Source organism: Triturus cristatus, chromosome 11 (assembly GCF_964204655.1).
Source record: "Triturus cristatus chromosome 11, aTriCri1.1, whole genome shotgun sequence".
Taxonomy (NCBI): Eukaryota; Metazoa; Chordata; class Amphibia; order Caudata; family Salamandridae; genus Triturus; species Triturus cristatus.
This window is the reverse complement of record NC_140594.1, coordinates 566,426,867-566,439,396: the sequence shown is the minus strand read 5'-3', so window position 1 is coordinate 566,439,396 and position 12,530 is coordinate 566,426,867. Positions and strand designations below refer to the sequence as shown.

Here is a 12,530-nt window from a genome sequence, read left to right as displayed (position 1 = left end):
AGTGCATTATATGCTAAGGCAGTGTGGCCTATATTGGATGTGTTTTTTTATGTGTGTGCATAGCAGAGACTTCTGAAAATGTGCCGTAATAAGCTTGGAGTAACGTGCTTAGAGTCTGATTTAGAGTTTGGCGGGTAGGTACTCTTTCAAGTTTACGATGGTGTTCCTATCTCCCAAATTCTAAATCAGGCCCTAAGTCCACAAATATACTTTCGCACCCCGTAACGAATATGACGTTTTATATAAATACAACTACAAAATAAATAGCAGTATAAAAAATTTTAAACGCAACTGACTCCGGATGACAGAGTTCTATGTTTATACATGGACCAATTTCTTTATGTTTGCGATCTTTACGTTTCAAGGAACTGTTTCAAAACCATGGTTGTTAGGCTCTTGTATGATACCTGGTAGGTCAAAGAAGTCGACCCTTTATTTGACATTGATAGTTGAAGGCCACAGGTGAGACTGGGCTGTGAAATTAACATTAACCAGAGTTAAATGAACTTATAAGAGTTTGCTGGCTTGAAAATATTTTCCTTAAATATTTATAATTTTAACATACTTAATTGATCTATATATTTTCCCGAAGAAGGCTCTCTTTTAAATAGGAAACACATCAAGATATTATTATCTGTGATTATGCAGTCGAGGATTGGTAAAGTCCTAAAAAGCAAGGTTAAAGTGCTTGTAATCTGATTTTTAAAACTTATGCTCAACTTTGTTTACATTACAACGTTTGCTGGAAAAACTCCAAAGTGCCCCAATGCAGGCCTGAATCAGCCCTGTTTGGTTTGATTTAAAACTATTTCCTCAACTTTGGCCTAGGACTCAGCTTCACCGATAATTTTAAAGAGATACCAATGATCGGGAGTGCGGTGATAAAAAATCAGTTATTATAGCTGACGATCAGTCTTGTTATTTATTAGTAATTATCATTTGTTTTTACATAACTCTTCAAATCACATTTTTGTCATTTCTTAGTGCTACAAACAATAGGTCTTGGTATTACTCAGTTTAATGGCTTTTCTATGGTACAAAGTCTGTAAATTCAGCACTGATGGTCTCTCAAGAAATAACTAGTAACTTAGTATCTATTCTGCATGGTGTACCTCCTATGGTGTTAGTGTGGCCCTTGACTTCCGATTAAGTGGGCCAGGAGTACATGCAGTGCTTGCTCTCATCATAGTGGCTTTCCCGGTGCAAATAGGGTGTGATCCCAAGTGAACTTACTGCCAGCCAGACCACAGGCTCTAGCAGTAACTTTCTTCTTTGCAAATAACTAGAGTGGCTCGCCATGTAGTTCCTACCAATCCGTAGGACCTGCGCATTGTTCGGACAACATAACTAAGAGCACCAAGAGTAGTAGATATAGTTCTACAATGGTGCTAAACAATTGTATATATGCAGGCATATCAACAAGACAGTAGTCTAGTGTACTCCTACTATGGGAATCCTCCTCTAAGTGTACCTAGAGTGTGTGTAGGTGTAGAGCCAAGAATCCGCCCAAGGGACGATACAAACTCCATTACCTGTTGGGATCGGGTGAAGGACCCTGTCTTGGTCACGACCTGGACACCCCTCACGAGCGGTCAGGTTGCTACATGGTGATTTCTCAGCATGCAAGGACCCTCAGTGTCAGCGGAAGTACCTCCTGTACTATTGGGATGCCTATTATTTATGATAAAAGGCGGCCTCGCGATGTGCGCGTTAGATTAGTGAAGTTATGGATATGTAGATAGCGTTGTCGCCTCGTGGATGAAGATAGGACAACTTTTGTACCCAGTGCGTAGAGACGCCTAGTACATGATGTTCAAGGCATCGTGATAATGTTGCGCAAAGCTGGATGTGTAAACAAAGTAGTTTCAGATAAACAAATCCAACATTGTTGTGAATGCAAATGTGTGCAAAAGTTCACAACTGAAATTTTTTTTCTAGGGCAATGTAAGAAATAGGCTGGCTCGCTGTGTAGGCCTAGCTCGGGAATATAACACCCACTACGCATAATAAGGGTCGATATATAAAAGCTATCTAAATAGCTAGTATACCATAAATGGAATAAAAGGTTAAAACATGACTTCTAAAATCGTTCAAAAGCAAGCTTCCCTTCAAAATATTCATTAAAAGCCTTAAATTGATTATACTGTTAAAAAGCCTAACGTGATTATAATTGGATGAAATCCTAAGCACTCCGAAAGACATGGTGCCTGGAAAAATAAAATAAAACAAAACTGTTTTGGATAAATTTGTTTTTAAAAAACAAGCCAAATTGTTCCCACACTGAAAAGGCCAATTATTTCCTTAGTGGTTCCGACTGTGAGGATGCTTTGAGTGGATCCTTAGTTTGCAAGGACATCTCTCTTCATGGGGCATGTAATGTTTCTGTTGCAAACTTGTCTTGTTATCTGAAAGGTTCCCCAGCTGTCGCGATACATCCAGTTTTCAAACTACTATTGAAAGGGAGCTATATGTATGGTTCTATACTGTTTCTGCAATTCCTGAGGAATCAGGGTTGTCATGTTCAGTGGTTGCCAGAAACCATTCGCTCCCTGATAGGTTAGGGGAGCTTACGGTGGCACTGTGAGCTAGCTGGTTAATAGGCCAAAATATCCTGCTGGGGTGTCAGGAATCAGTCTTGGCACCAAGCCCTTAGTTTATGTTATCCGAACAATGCGCAGGGCCTACGGATTGGTAGGAGCTACACGACATGGCGCCCAATGTGAGGCTATAACAGACTGAGTTGCGGGAACGGATTCATGATTCTGAGGTTCCGGGGACTGATTAGGTCCAGGGACTGATACTGCATGAAAGCCAGCGGAACTCCTTGGTGGTGGTTGGCATTCAGTGCTGGGGGCACTCCAACTCTTTGCCTAGTGTCCTTAGGCACAGAATTCTGACTCATTTCACTGAGTTTGGCCTTTGGTCTGCTTTTGTTCTGGTGGGTGAGTTGCAACTGCATGTTGAGGAGAGCTTACAAGGGTACCACCTCAGACTCATCCAATCAGTACACCAGTAGACTAAGAGGAATCCTACACAACTAACAGACTGCAATCCAAATAGGGTTAAGGGCACCACCCTCCTTATGGAAATCAGGAAAGACAACCTTGAATATTCCCCAGGCAGCAAGATAAGCAGAGTTGTGTGTCACAGTCCGAGCACTGGCTGCAAAAATTAACTAGGCCGGCATACCATGAAATAAAGAGATTCAACACAGGGCTACCCCTCCGTGATCGGGTTCTTGAAGTGATGCGGAGAAATTTACGAAAATACGCAAACTTAACATGAACTGTATAAAGCTTGACTGATTTAGTATAAACTGCCTTGTGATCACAGTGCACTAGCAACATTTTTCTAAATGACTCCAATTTCAGAGTCAAAAATATTACCAGCTTAGCTGGGGCGGGGCAGTGCAAAAGATGATGACGCTGTTGCTGAACTGGAGTCTGCGCCACCTGCCTTTCACAGCTTGGCACCGCAGTCTTGATTGTGCAAGACATGTGCCGGAGCAAGCAACAGGTGGGTCAGAGTGGAGTAGCAGGTTCCGGAAAGTCAGCTACCATGCAGGCGGCGCAAGCAGTATTGACCTGCTACGAACCCCACCACCTGCCTTTTTCTGCCTGGAACATATTGCAGCAGCAGATCAAACCCGGTAAGCGCTGGCCTGGCCAGGAAACACCATATACATTGTTCTGTAGACTGGAGCTGCGATGTGCGCCTTAGCCGCTGGTAAGCCGCGGGCTTTTGAAAGACTGGGAATATAATATTGTTGTGGTTTTATTTTTTGGTTGAAAGTGCTGAGCCACCACCACAGAAGAAAATTCACAAGCCCAGATGTGGCATGATTCCAGCTGTTGTGTGTAGTGCACCCCGAACAGCAATTCATCATCACGGTTTAAAAAGCAAAAATGTCTGCAATATTTCTGCCAATTGTTCCTGACACTGGCATAGTGGGTCCAAGTTCTGTAGTGTATCGGTGACTTCAAATGTTGCTAGCCAAAGGGCTAGTGGATTTGTATACACAGGGCTGTTTGTGAGGCAGGGGACACAATGTCTTTTCACTAGAGCACCCTGCTGACAGGGCAAGGAATCCACGGGAAGGCAGCACGGCCCCAGAGCAGGTCGGTAGCACGTAGGTGCGAAAGTCACTCGACCGTAAATTGCAGCGACTTTAGACGCGGAGTCCCCTCTCGGCGCTTTACGCTGGCCTTATTTCGAGGGGTGCTGGAGGGAGGCCACATTGTCCCGGCAGACTGGAAGGTGCCGCTCATCCATCGCTGCAGACTCGAAAGGACCCCCGTCATATTTAATTGTCTGGTCCCCTAATGAATGGAGGGGTAACTGTGGAAAAGCAATTACCTGTCTTTTGTGCGTGTCAGACATTAGGGTGTGAATTGCACATGCTGTAAAATGTTGTTAGCTCTCTGCTCTAAAAGATGCAAAACAGGAGCCTTTTCTCATGCGTGTGGGCTTTCTGCCCCCTGTGTTCACACTTGAATCATGCAATGAAACATAAACATGTGCACGCGGGTTTCCGTTTTAAGACTTTTTAATACTAGTTCGAGTCAAGTGAAACTATCATGGGTGGGACGTGGGTGCAGCATTCACACGGTCCAGGGCGTACGCAGATGCATAAAAAACGCCGCCCTAAAATCTTCTGAGTACTTTCTATGTTTAAAAAATGACACTGCTCCGATCCTACGACAGCCTACCCTCACTAGAACACAAGCACTGGCAAAGCCAACAGGCCTGGCTTGGCATGCTGGTGCAACGGTTCATTAAAATATTGCAAGCACGTGCCATATGTCTGCGATAAAAATGTAATATTAAATGATAAATTAGTAATGTAGATGTTATACAAGTTATGTTTCAGCCCCTTTAGTCCTGCCTCTCATTTTCCTATTTTTTTGTGTGAAGGTACGAAGTAGAAATCATCACCCAACAAAGCGCTCAAATTGCAGGCAGCTACATTGTTTTTTTCTTTACTTTTTCTCCCGCTTTCCAGCTCTGGGCTATAAATCAGGACAGCAGTGTTTTGCCAAGTTTCAGTTTTCTTTACCAAAGGCACATGATAAAGAAAAGCTCTTCCGACGAGCTATGAATTTATGATCCCATTTGAGCTCTTTCATACCCTCTGTTGCCAGGTCATTGACAGAGCACAGGCACGCTCATGTAAATTATGCATGTGTTGATATCCAATATTCAAGGATAGGAATGTGCGTTTTCAATAGTATTTCAGAACGCTCTGGAGAAGTGATGACCCTGGAATTTCGGTACAAAAGGGGGTGGTGATAGACGGAGCATCAGAATCAATCAAACACTCACACCCAGTCAACAGATCTGGGTTTGATCCATCACCGTTCTTTAGCCCACTCTGCCACCCCAGTTCAGACATGGCCATATGCAAATCAGTCTGACCCTGTGCCTCATGGGAACAAAAGGCATGGCTTGGCAGTTCGTGCTGGACTGTTCCCATGAGGCACAGGGTCAGACTGATTTGCATATGGCCATGTCTGAACTGGGGTGGCAGAGTGGGCTAAAGAACGGTGATGGATCAAACCCAGATCTGTTGACTGGGTGTGAGTGTTTGATTGGTTCTGATGCTCCGTCCATCACCACCCCCTTTTGTACCACTTTGTTCGCCATAAGTTGGCAGGGTATGCTCAGACGTGAGTCCCTTGCTCACTTTGCCACTGGATTCAAGCAAGCCTGGCTGAAGACGGCTGAAATGCCAGAAACCGGTCCTAGGAAGCTTGTTTCCGTTCCAGGGAAGGCATGGCTTGGCAGTTCGTGCTGGACTGTTCCCATGAGGCACAGGGTCAGACTGATTTGCATATGGCCATGTCTGAACTGGGGTGGCAGAGGGGGCTAAAGAACGGTGATGGATCAAACCCAGATCTGTTGACTGGGTGTGTGTTTGATTGGTTCTGATGCTCCGTCCATCACCACCCCCTTTTGTACCACTTTGTTCGCCATAAGTTGGCAGGGTATGCTCAGACGTGAGTCCCTTGCTCACTTTGCCACTGGATTCAAGCAAGCCTGGCTGAAGACGGCTGAAATGCCAGAAACCGGTCCTAGGAAGCTTGTTTCCGTTCCAGGGAAGGCATGGCTTGGCAGTTCGTGCTGGACTGTTCCCATGAGGCACAGGGTCAGACTGATTTGCATATGGCCATGTCTGAACTGGGGTGGCAGAGTGGGCTAAAGAACGGTGATGGATCAAACCCAGATCTGTTGACTGGGTGTGAGTGTTTGATTGGTTCTGATGCTCCGTCCATCACCACCCCCTTTTGTACCACTTTGTTCGCCATAAGTTGGCAGGGTATGCTCAGACGTGAGTCCCTTGCTCACTTTGCCACTGGATTCAAGCAAGCCTGGCTGAAGACGGCTGAAATGCCAGAAACCGGTCCTAGGAAGCTTGTTTCCGTTCCAGGGAAGGCAGGGCTTGGCAGTTCGTGCTGGACTGTTCCCATGAGGCACAGGGTCAGACTGATTTGCATATGGCCATGTCTGAACTGGGGTGGCAGAGTGGGCTAAAGAACGGTGATGGATCAAACCCAGATCTGTTGACTGGGTGTGAGTGTTTGATTGGTTCTGATGCTCCGTCCATCACCACCCCCTTTTGTACCACTTTGTTCGCCATAAGTTGGCAGGGTATGCTCAGACGTGAGTCCCTTGCTCACTTTGCCACTGGATTCAAGCAAGCCTGGCTGAAGACGGCTGAAATGCCAGAAACCGGTCCTAGGAAGCTTGTTTCCGTTCCAGGGAAGGCATGGCTTGGCAGTTCGTGCTGGACTGTTCCCATGAGGCACAGGGTCAGACTGATTTGCATATGGCCATGTCTGAACTGGGGTGGCAGAGTGGGCTAAAGAACGGTGATGGATCAAACCCAGATCTGTTGACTGGGTGTGAGTGTTTGATTGGTTCTGATGCTCCGTCCATCACCACCCCCTTTTGTACCACTTTGTTCGCCATAAGTTGGCAGGGTATGCTCAGACGTGAGTCCCTTGCTCACTTTGCCACTGGATTCAAGCAAGCCTGGCTGAAGACGGCTGAAATGCCAGAAACCGGTCCTAGGAAGCTTGTTTCCGTTCCAGGGAAGGCAGGGCTTGGCAGTTCGTGCTGGACTGTTCCCATGAGGCACAGGGTCAGACTGATTTGCATATGGCCATGTCTGAACTGGGGTGGCAGAGTGGGCTAAAGAACGGTGATGGATCAAACCCAGATCTGTTGACTGGGTGTGAGTGTTTGATTGGTTCTGATGCTCCGTCCATCACCACCCCCTTTTGGACCCTGGAATTTCAGCGCAAAGCGGCTGCCAGAGGAGTGTCACTAGGCGGCCCCTCACTGAACTTTCAGGACAGTGGCAGAACAACCACTGTGTGGAGGCCGCGGGCCAGGCGGCAAATGGTCCCTGAATCGCGGCCTCGCCTGTGCTCAGCCTGCAGTGCTGCAGCCAGCCCTAGCAGGCCGGAGTGAGGTGCTGCCTAGAAGTGCCACCCATCTGCAGCTTCCCGGACACACAAACATTAGGACTCCTCTGTGACTGGGCAGCAGCCAAGTGAAGTAGGTATGATGTCGATTTTTCTGGTCCTGGTGCTCCATTTCCCTGATGCTGCATTATTGCCCTCTATGATGCCCAGTACCTGTTTATTGCCCTTGCTGGTGCCATATTATTGTCGTGTCTGGTTACCCTCACAGACTCCTAGCCATTGTTCTCTTTTAGGCCTTATCAGCCCCTTTGATGACAACGATGCTAGTATTGCCCTCTCTAATGTCTCTAATTAATGCCTCCTCTTATGTCTCATTATTGTCCCCTCTGATGCGTTGTTATTGCCAGCTCTACTCGCTATTAATGCTTCCTTTGATGCCTTCTTATTGCCCCCTCCGATGTTGTTATTGCCCTGTCTTAGGTTGTATTATTTCCTCCTCTGACGCCCTGTTATTGCCCCTCCCCTGCTCTGGTTCTCTGCCCTGTCCCTGGTATGTTTATTTTGAGGCCTCTGGGCAGGCATTTCAATGATGGGGCATGGGGGGGGGCAGTTAGTTGTTGCAATGAATTAAATAGATTTTGAATGAAATAAAAAAAATTAGAGGAACCACAGTACTATGGAACCTGATGCACAACAGCTTTAGAAATCCAAAACTCTCCTATGGTGGAATTGGTGGTCTAATCTAGGTGTTTCAATACATGGATGATTTGATATTTTGTCCCATACACGCTTTCTTTCTAACAACGCTTGTAAAATGTTATTAAAAGTGTCACACATGAGAAACGTAAATACCACTAATAAGTAGTAGACTAAACTTTACAAAAAAAGAGTATGTGGTGAATTGGAAATAATTGAGGTTCTTCTAAAATGGGTCTTTTTCGAAAAGCTAGACTTCAATAAATCACATTTGGTAAGGAATATATGTTTAGGTTTAACTTTTGCAGTGTGAACAAGTTGATTGAGGTTCACAAAAGGAGGCCTTAGGCTTGTACCCCACATAGCTCGTTATACTTTCCAGGAATGCATCCAAGCAAGACAAGCTTTCGCTTCAGGTAGCACAACCTGCGGCTGTCTGTCACTTCAAAAGAGGGAGTGTGGCCCCTGTTGTTTAAACGACAGTAAGGACTCCGTAGAAATTAGGCTTAAAGTCAATTAAACTGGGCGTGGGGCGTCTCTCGAAAAAATGCGCGAATTGTTTTGCCTTTAGTAGCTCACGACAACTTTCACTGACCAGAAGTAGCTCCTACTACAGAAAAGGTTGGAGACCCCTGACCTAGGGAATCTAAAAATGCTAACAGCACAAATGGGCATGCCCTGAAAGAGGGTTTGTGGGGCAGACTGAGAAACAAAACATTAAAGGTGGAGAGGGGATCCAGCGTACAAGGGGCGAAACGCAGAAGTCAAACTAAAAAGCAGAAAATGAAACCGATATGCCAGAAAAGTGAAGGAGAAGGGGCTGGATGTGATGGTGAAGGGAAAGACAGGGAGACACAAAAGAGCATTGTATGTGGTTACGGTGAGCAGGATAGAGGAAAAAGTGGAAGCAGAGGCAGAAAGTGTAATGTGAAAAGAGGTTGAAGCGGACCTGGCAATTTATAAAACCTTTTTGCTGTGGGAGAAGAGGGGGCGAAGCTTGGAAAGGAGCAGGACTTTGTGCTGAGTATTTCTACCCTCTCCTGGGTCCCTTAAAAAAAAAAACGCTTCTGACGCTGCTGTCGATGCATCCAGTGGAGGTTTCAAACCCTGCAATGGACACCAGCTGCACAGAGCACCAAACTGGAACTGGAAACCTCCACGGAGCAGGAGTTTCCAGCTCAACTTGTCTTCTACCGTGTTATATCGGCTCTTCACTGGGAGGCCAGATGAAGAGTGCCAATGTTGTGTGATACACCATGGCACCATGCAAACTGGTAGGTCTGGTTAAGGGGATTTAAATTGAGGGTACACAGGTCTCCCCACTGTAACAGGGGTTCACCGACATTTCCTTGTGCAAAATTGGTTGATTGAAAGAAGCCCACCACTCTATTTTAGAAGGGGCAAATACAGGCAAAGAAGACAAGCATTGCTCTAGTGTTTTTCCTGAGGATGTGATATACTGACTGATATTTTGGACAGTTGCCCAAAGAGGCACAGAAGAGATGCACTAACCCTTTCAGGCAGGAGCCTTTTATGTGCTGTTCAGCTTTGTGGAGATTACTGGAGCTGAACGGCGATTGTGCCAAAATTGCTTAGAGGGAAATGGAAGTAATCTGGTCATGCCTTTGTGGCTAAATGGGGGCCAAAGTATCTATCCTCACTTGGAAAGATGCTGCTGGTTTAGTGGCGATGAAAAACAAAATCTGATCATGAGATGGAACCCCTCCTCTTCATTTTTCCCATAGACACTCCCATCTCTGCTTTCTGTTACAGGTCAGACCCTAAGTCCCCCAGTCCAAGAGCTTAGATAAGCCAGATGAGGGAGAAACCATGGTACCTGGGAGTGGAACGTCTGCAATGCTTTAGGCCTGTGCTAATGAGAAGACAGTGGTGTTGGTGCAGACACTATCTATTGAGTATTTATAGTTACTGCAGAAATGGATACCAGATGGAAGAGGGTAAAGCAGGCACCTGGAGCAGGAGGTAGTGCAGGATTAACCAGGGAGATTCTGGAGCCAGAAGTGGCAGAACCCGTGCCCCAGTTGTAAGACTGCCAAAGTTAATGAAAAAAAAGAACTCCTTAACATGAAAATAACTCCTTTGCGAAAACCTCACTGCTATAGTAGCAACTTTGTTTACAATCAATATACCTCAGACTCGAGAGGAAGGCTCTATGGGATTGGTAGGAGTGCACCTGTGTTGAACAGGTATATGAGAGGGGGTAAAACGCCCTATATCCCCCAGTCATGATGAATGACAGGTAGTCAGAACCACTTCCTCGACAGTACCGTGGTCAGTCCACCTGCTTCCAATTATTTAGAAGTGCTTTCTTTGCCATTCAAAATTCTGTAAATATAAATTAATCTCTATACGTGTTCCGTGTTGCTGGCACCTGCAGAGAATTGTGAAGGTGTTGTATGCCTACAGATCAACAGTTTTCTCTCATGCACCAGTTGACGTGCACTTACCAAAGCCCTTACTGGTATGGGTACACCAAATATACTTGCATCGACTGATCCAAAGTTGTGACTGCCAGGGAAAAACAAAAGTCTCATTAATTCAGTCATAAAAATGTATGTGTACTTAAATTAAATGCAGCCAGTGTTAAACTAAGCAATGTTTAACAGGTAGCAAAATATGGTTGCGAATGAATTAAAAACAAATGTTCAACCAAGCACAAGGGAGCGATAACGATTGGCAAGAAATATTAAAAGCAGCTGTTAGGGGCACAGGCGAGCAAGCATGGTGTTCTGAAGAGTCCAGAGGCCATATTACACATAGTACCTTGGGGAAACAACGGGCGTGTGCATCTGCTTTTTAAGTTATTGCAAAAATAAACCAATGGTTTGTCACTGTTTGAGGCCATTCTTTATTCATAGGACATACCGTTGTTTCATTTTATGCAATCTTCGATGTAATCATTACTATGGTTAGATTGCATTAGTATGCTTCCTAACCCCCAAAAAAATTTTTAAAGTAAGAAAATGTTACAGTTTTTTCAACAGAGCAGACCCATTTCTCTTTGCAAGAGGTGAAGGAAATGTTCATGCATCAAAAAAGACTACATAGAATGTCTGGTGATTACATACTCTGTTTACATTAATTAAAATGTGTTGGTCCAAAAGTATTCTATTTCATGGACAGTGCCAAAAACATTGTCCCCCAAACTAGCGCTAAAGGAAAAAAGAGAACTCCAGAAAGTGAACATATAATTGAAGACACTGTTGAAACGAAAGAAAAGAGTCCACACCCAATTGCATCCAAGATAGTCTGCACTTATGTGGTGCAGCAGACAGCAGAAAAGACAACCCAAGAACCAAACTTGGTCAATGCCTAGTGAATTGGTTGCTTCCAGGCACCTGTGCAATGATGGGCAGAAGATGTTTGCTATGCTGAAAGTCAAGGGAGGAGGTGAGATGTCCCAGAAGATTTTAGGGTTGCTTAGTATGTGAAGATGCCCCACCTTTCTTCTATTTGCCCTCAGAAATTTGACAGCAGTGCCGGGACAGTGTAGTGGGACGTGTGGAGGAGCTACTGCTTTTTGCTGGAAAGTGAAGGATGGTCCATGGTGGAGACGGTGAGCTAGCTGCCCATTTGTACAAGGGCTCCCAGGCCTCAACAGCAGCCATCAAGGACAAAAAGTATGGCTAAATCCAGAGCGGCAGCTGGGATGGAGAGGAAGAGGTGAGAGTGTTCAGCTCTCCCTTGGGGATGGAAAAGGGAAGAGGGACATGTATTACTATGGACCCATTGGAAAGTGGTGTTGTAGTAAACCGTGAGTTAATATGCAACCTTGGCAACTCCATGGACAGGAAACTGTTGATTTCTGGGTGGGGAAAATGTTGATGAGCAATGTTAACAAAAATTGTCAGAGGATGCAGTACGGTGGCTCAAATCAAGTGAAAGAGAAACCCGATATGAACACTGCTCTCCCGCTACAAAAATAAGTATCTATCTTCAAACAGTCGTACCATAGTAGGTGACTTCAATCTGAGGACTGTGACGGGTTTTGAACTGATTTTGTGTGATGCAACTCTTATTTCTTTCCTTTTGCTTTGATATTTTTTTTTAAACATACTTTATTGCATTTTATTAAAGCAGATAAGTCAACTCACACCACCAACCACCTGGGCAATAAAGTGCAAACCAATCCAGAGAAAGCAATGAACTATCCTCCTCAGTTGTCCCGGAAGAAGAAACTGAGCGGCCTCAACATTTCTGATATCGCAGAAGAATTGATCAAAAAACCTAGTTTGTGACTGTGTATATTGTAATGGATGGGGCAAAGAAACTCCTGAACACTTTTATCCCTTCTTATTTGGGCTTTCTTGTTCTTCTTGTACATTTTTTCCTTGCTCCTGTAATCGTATCCTTAGAGGCTCCTCAGCCCATGGCCTCCTCACATTA

At 45.1% G+C, this 12,530-nt stretch overlaps 1 protein-coding gene across 2 annotated transcripts in view; it reads right to left on the bottom strand.

Annotated features, from left to right (window-relative positions):
• Positions 1–12,530, bottom strand: part of GK5 (glycerol kinase 5) — a 246,835-nt gene that overhangs the window by 60,725 nt on the left and 173,580 nt on the right. For both annotated transcript variants that reach the window (XM_085633633.1, XM_085633634.1), the window contains one exon: positions 10,592–10,652. In XM_085633633.1, the coding sequence (XP_085489759.1) occupies positions 10,592–10,652 (61 nt within the window). The remainder of the gene's footprint in view (positions 1–10,591; positions 10,653–12,530) is intronic.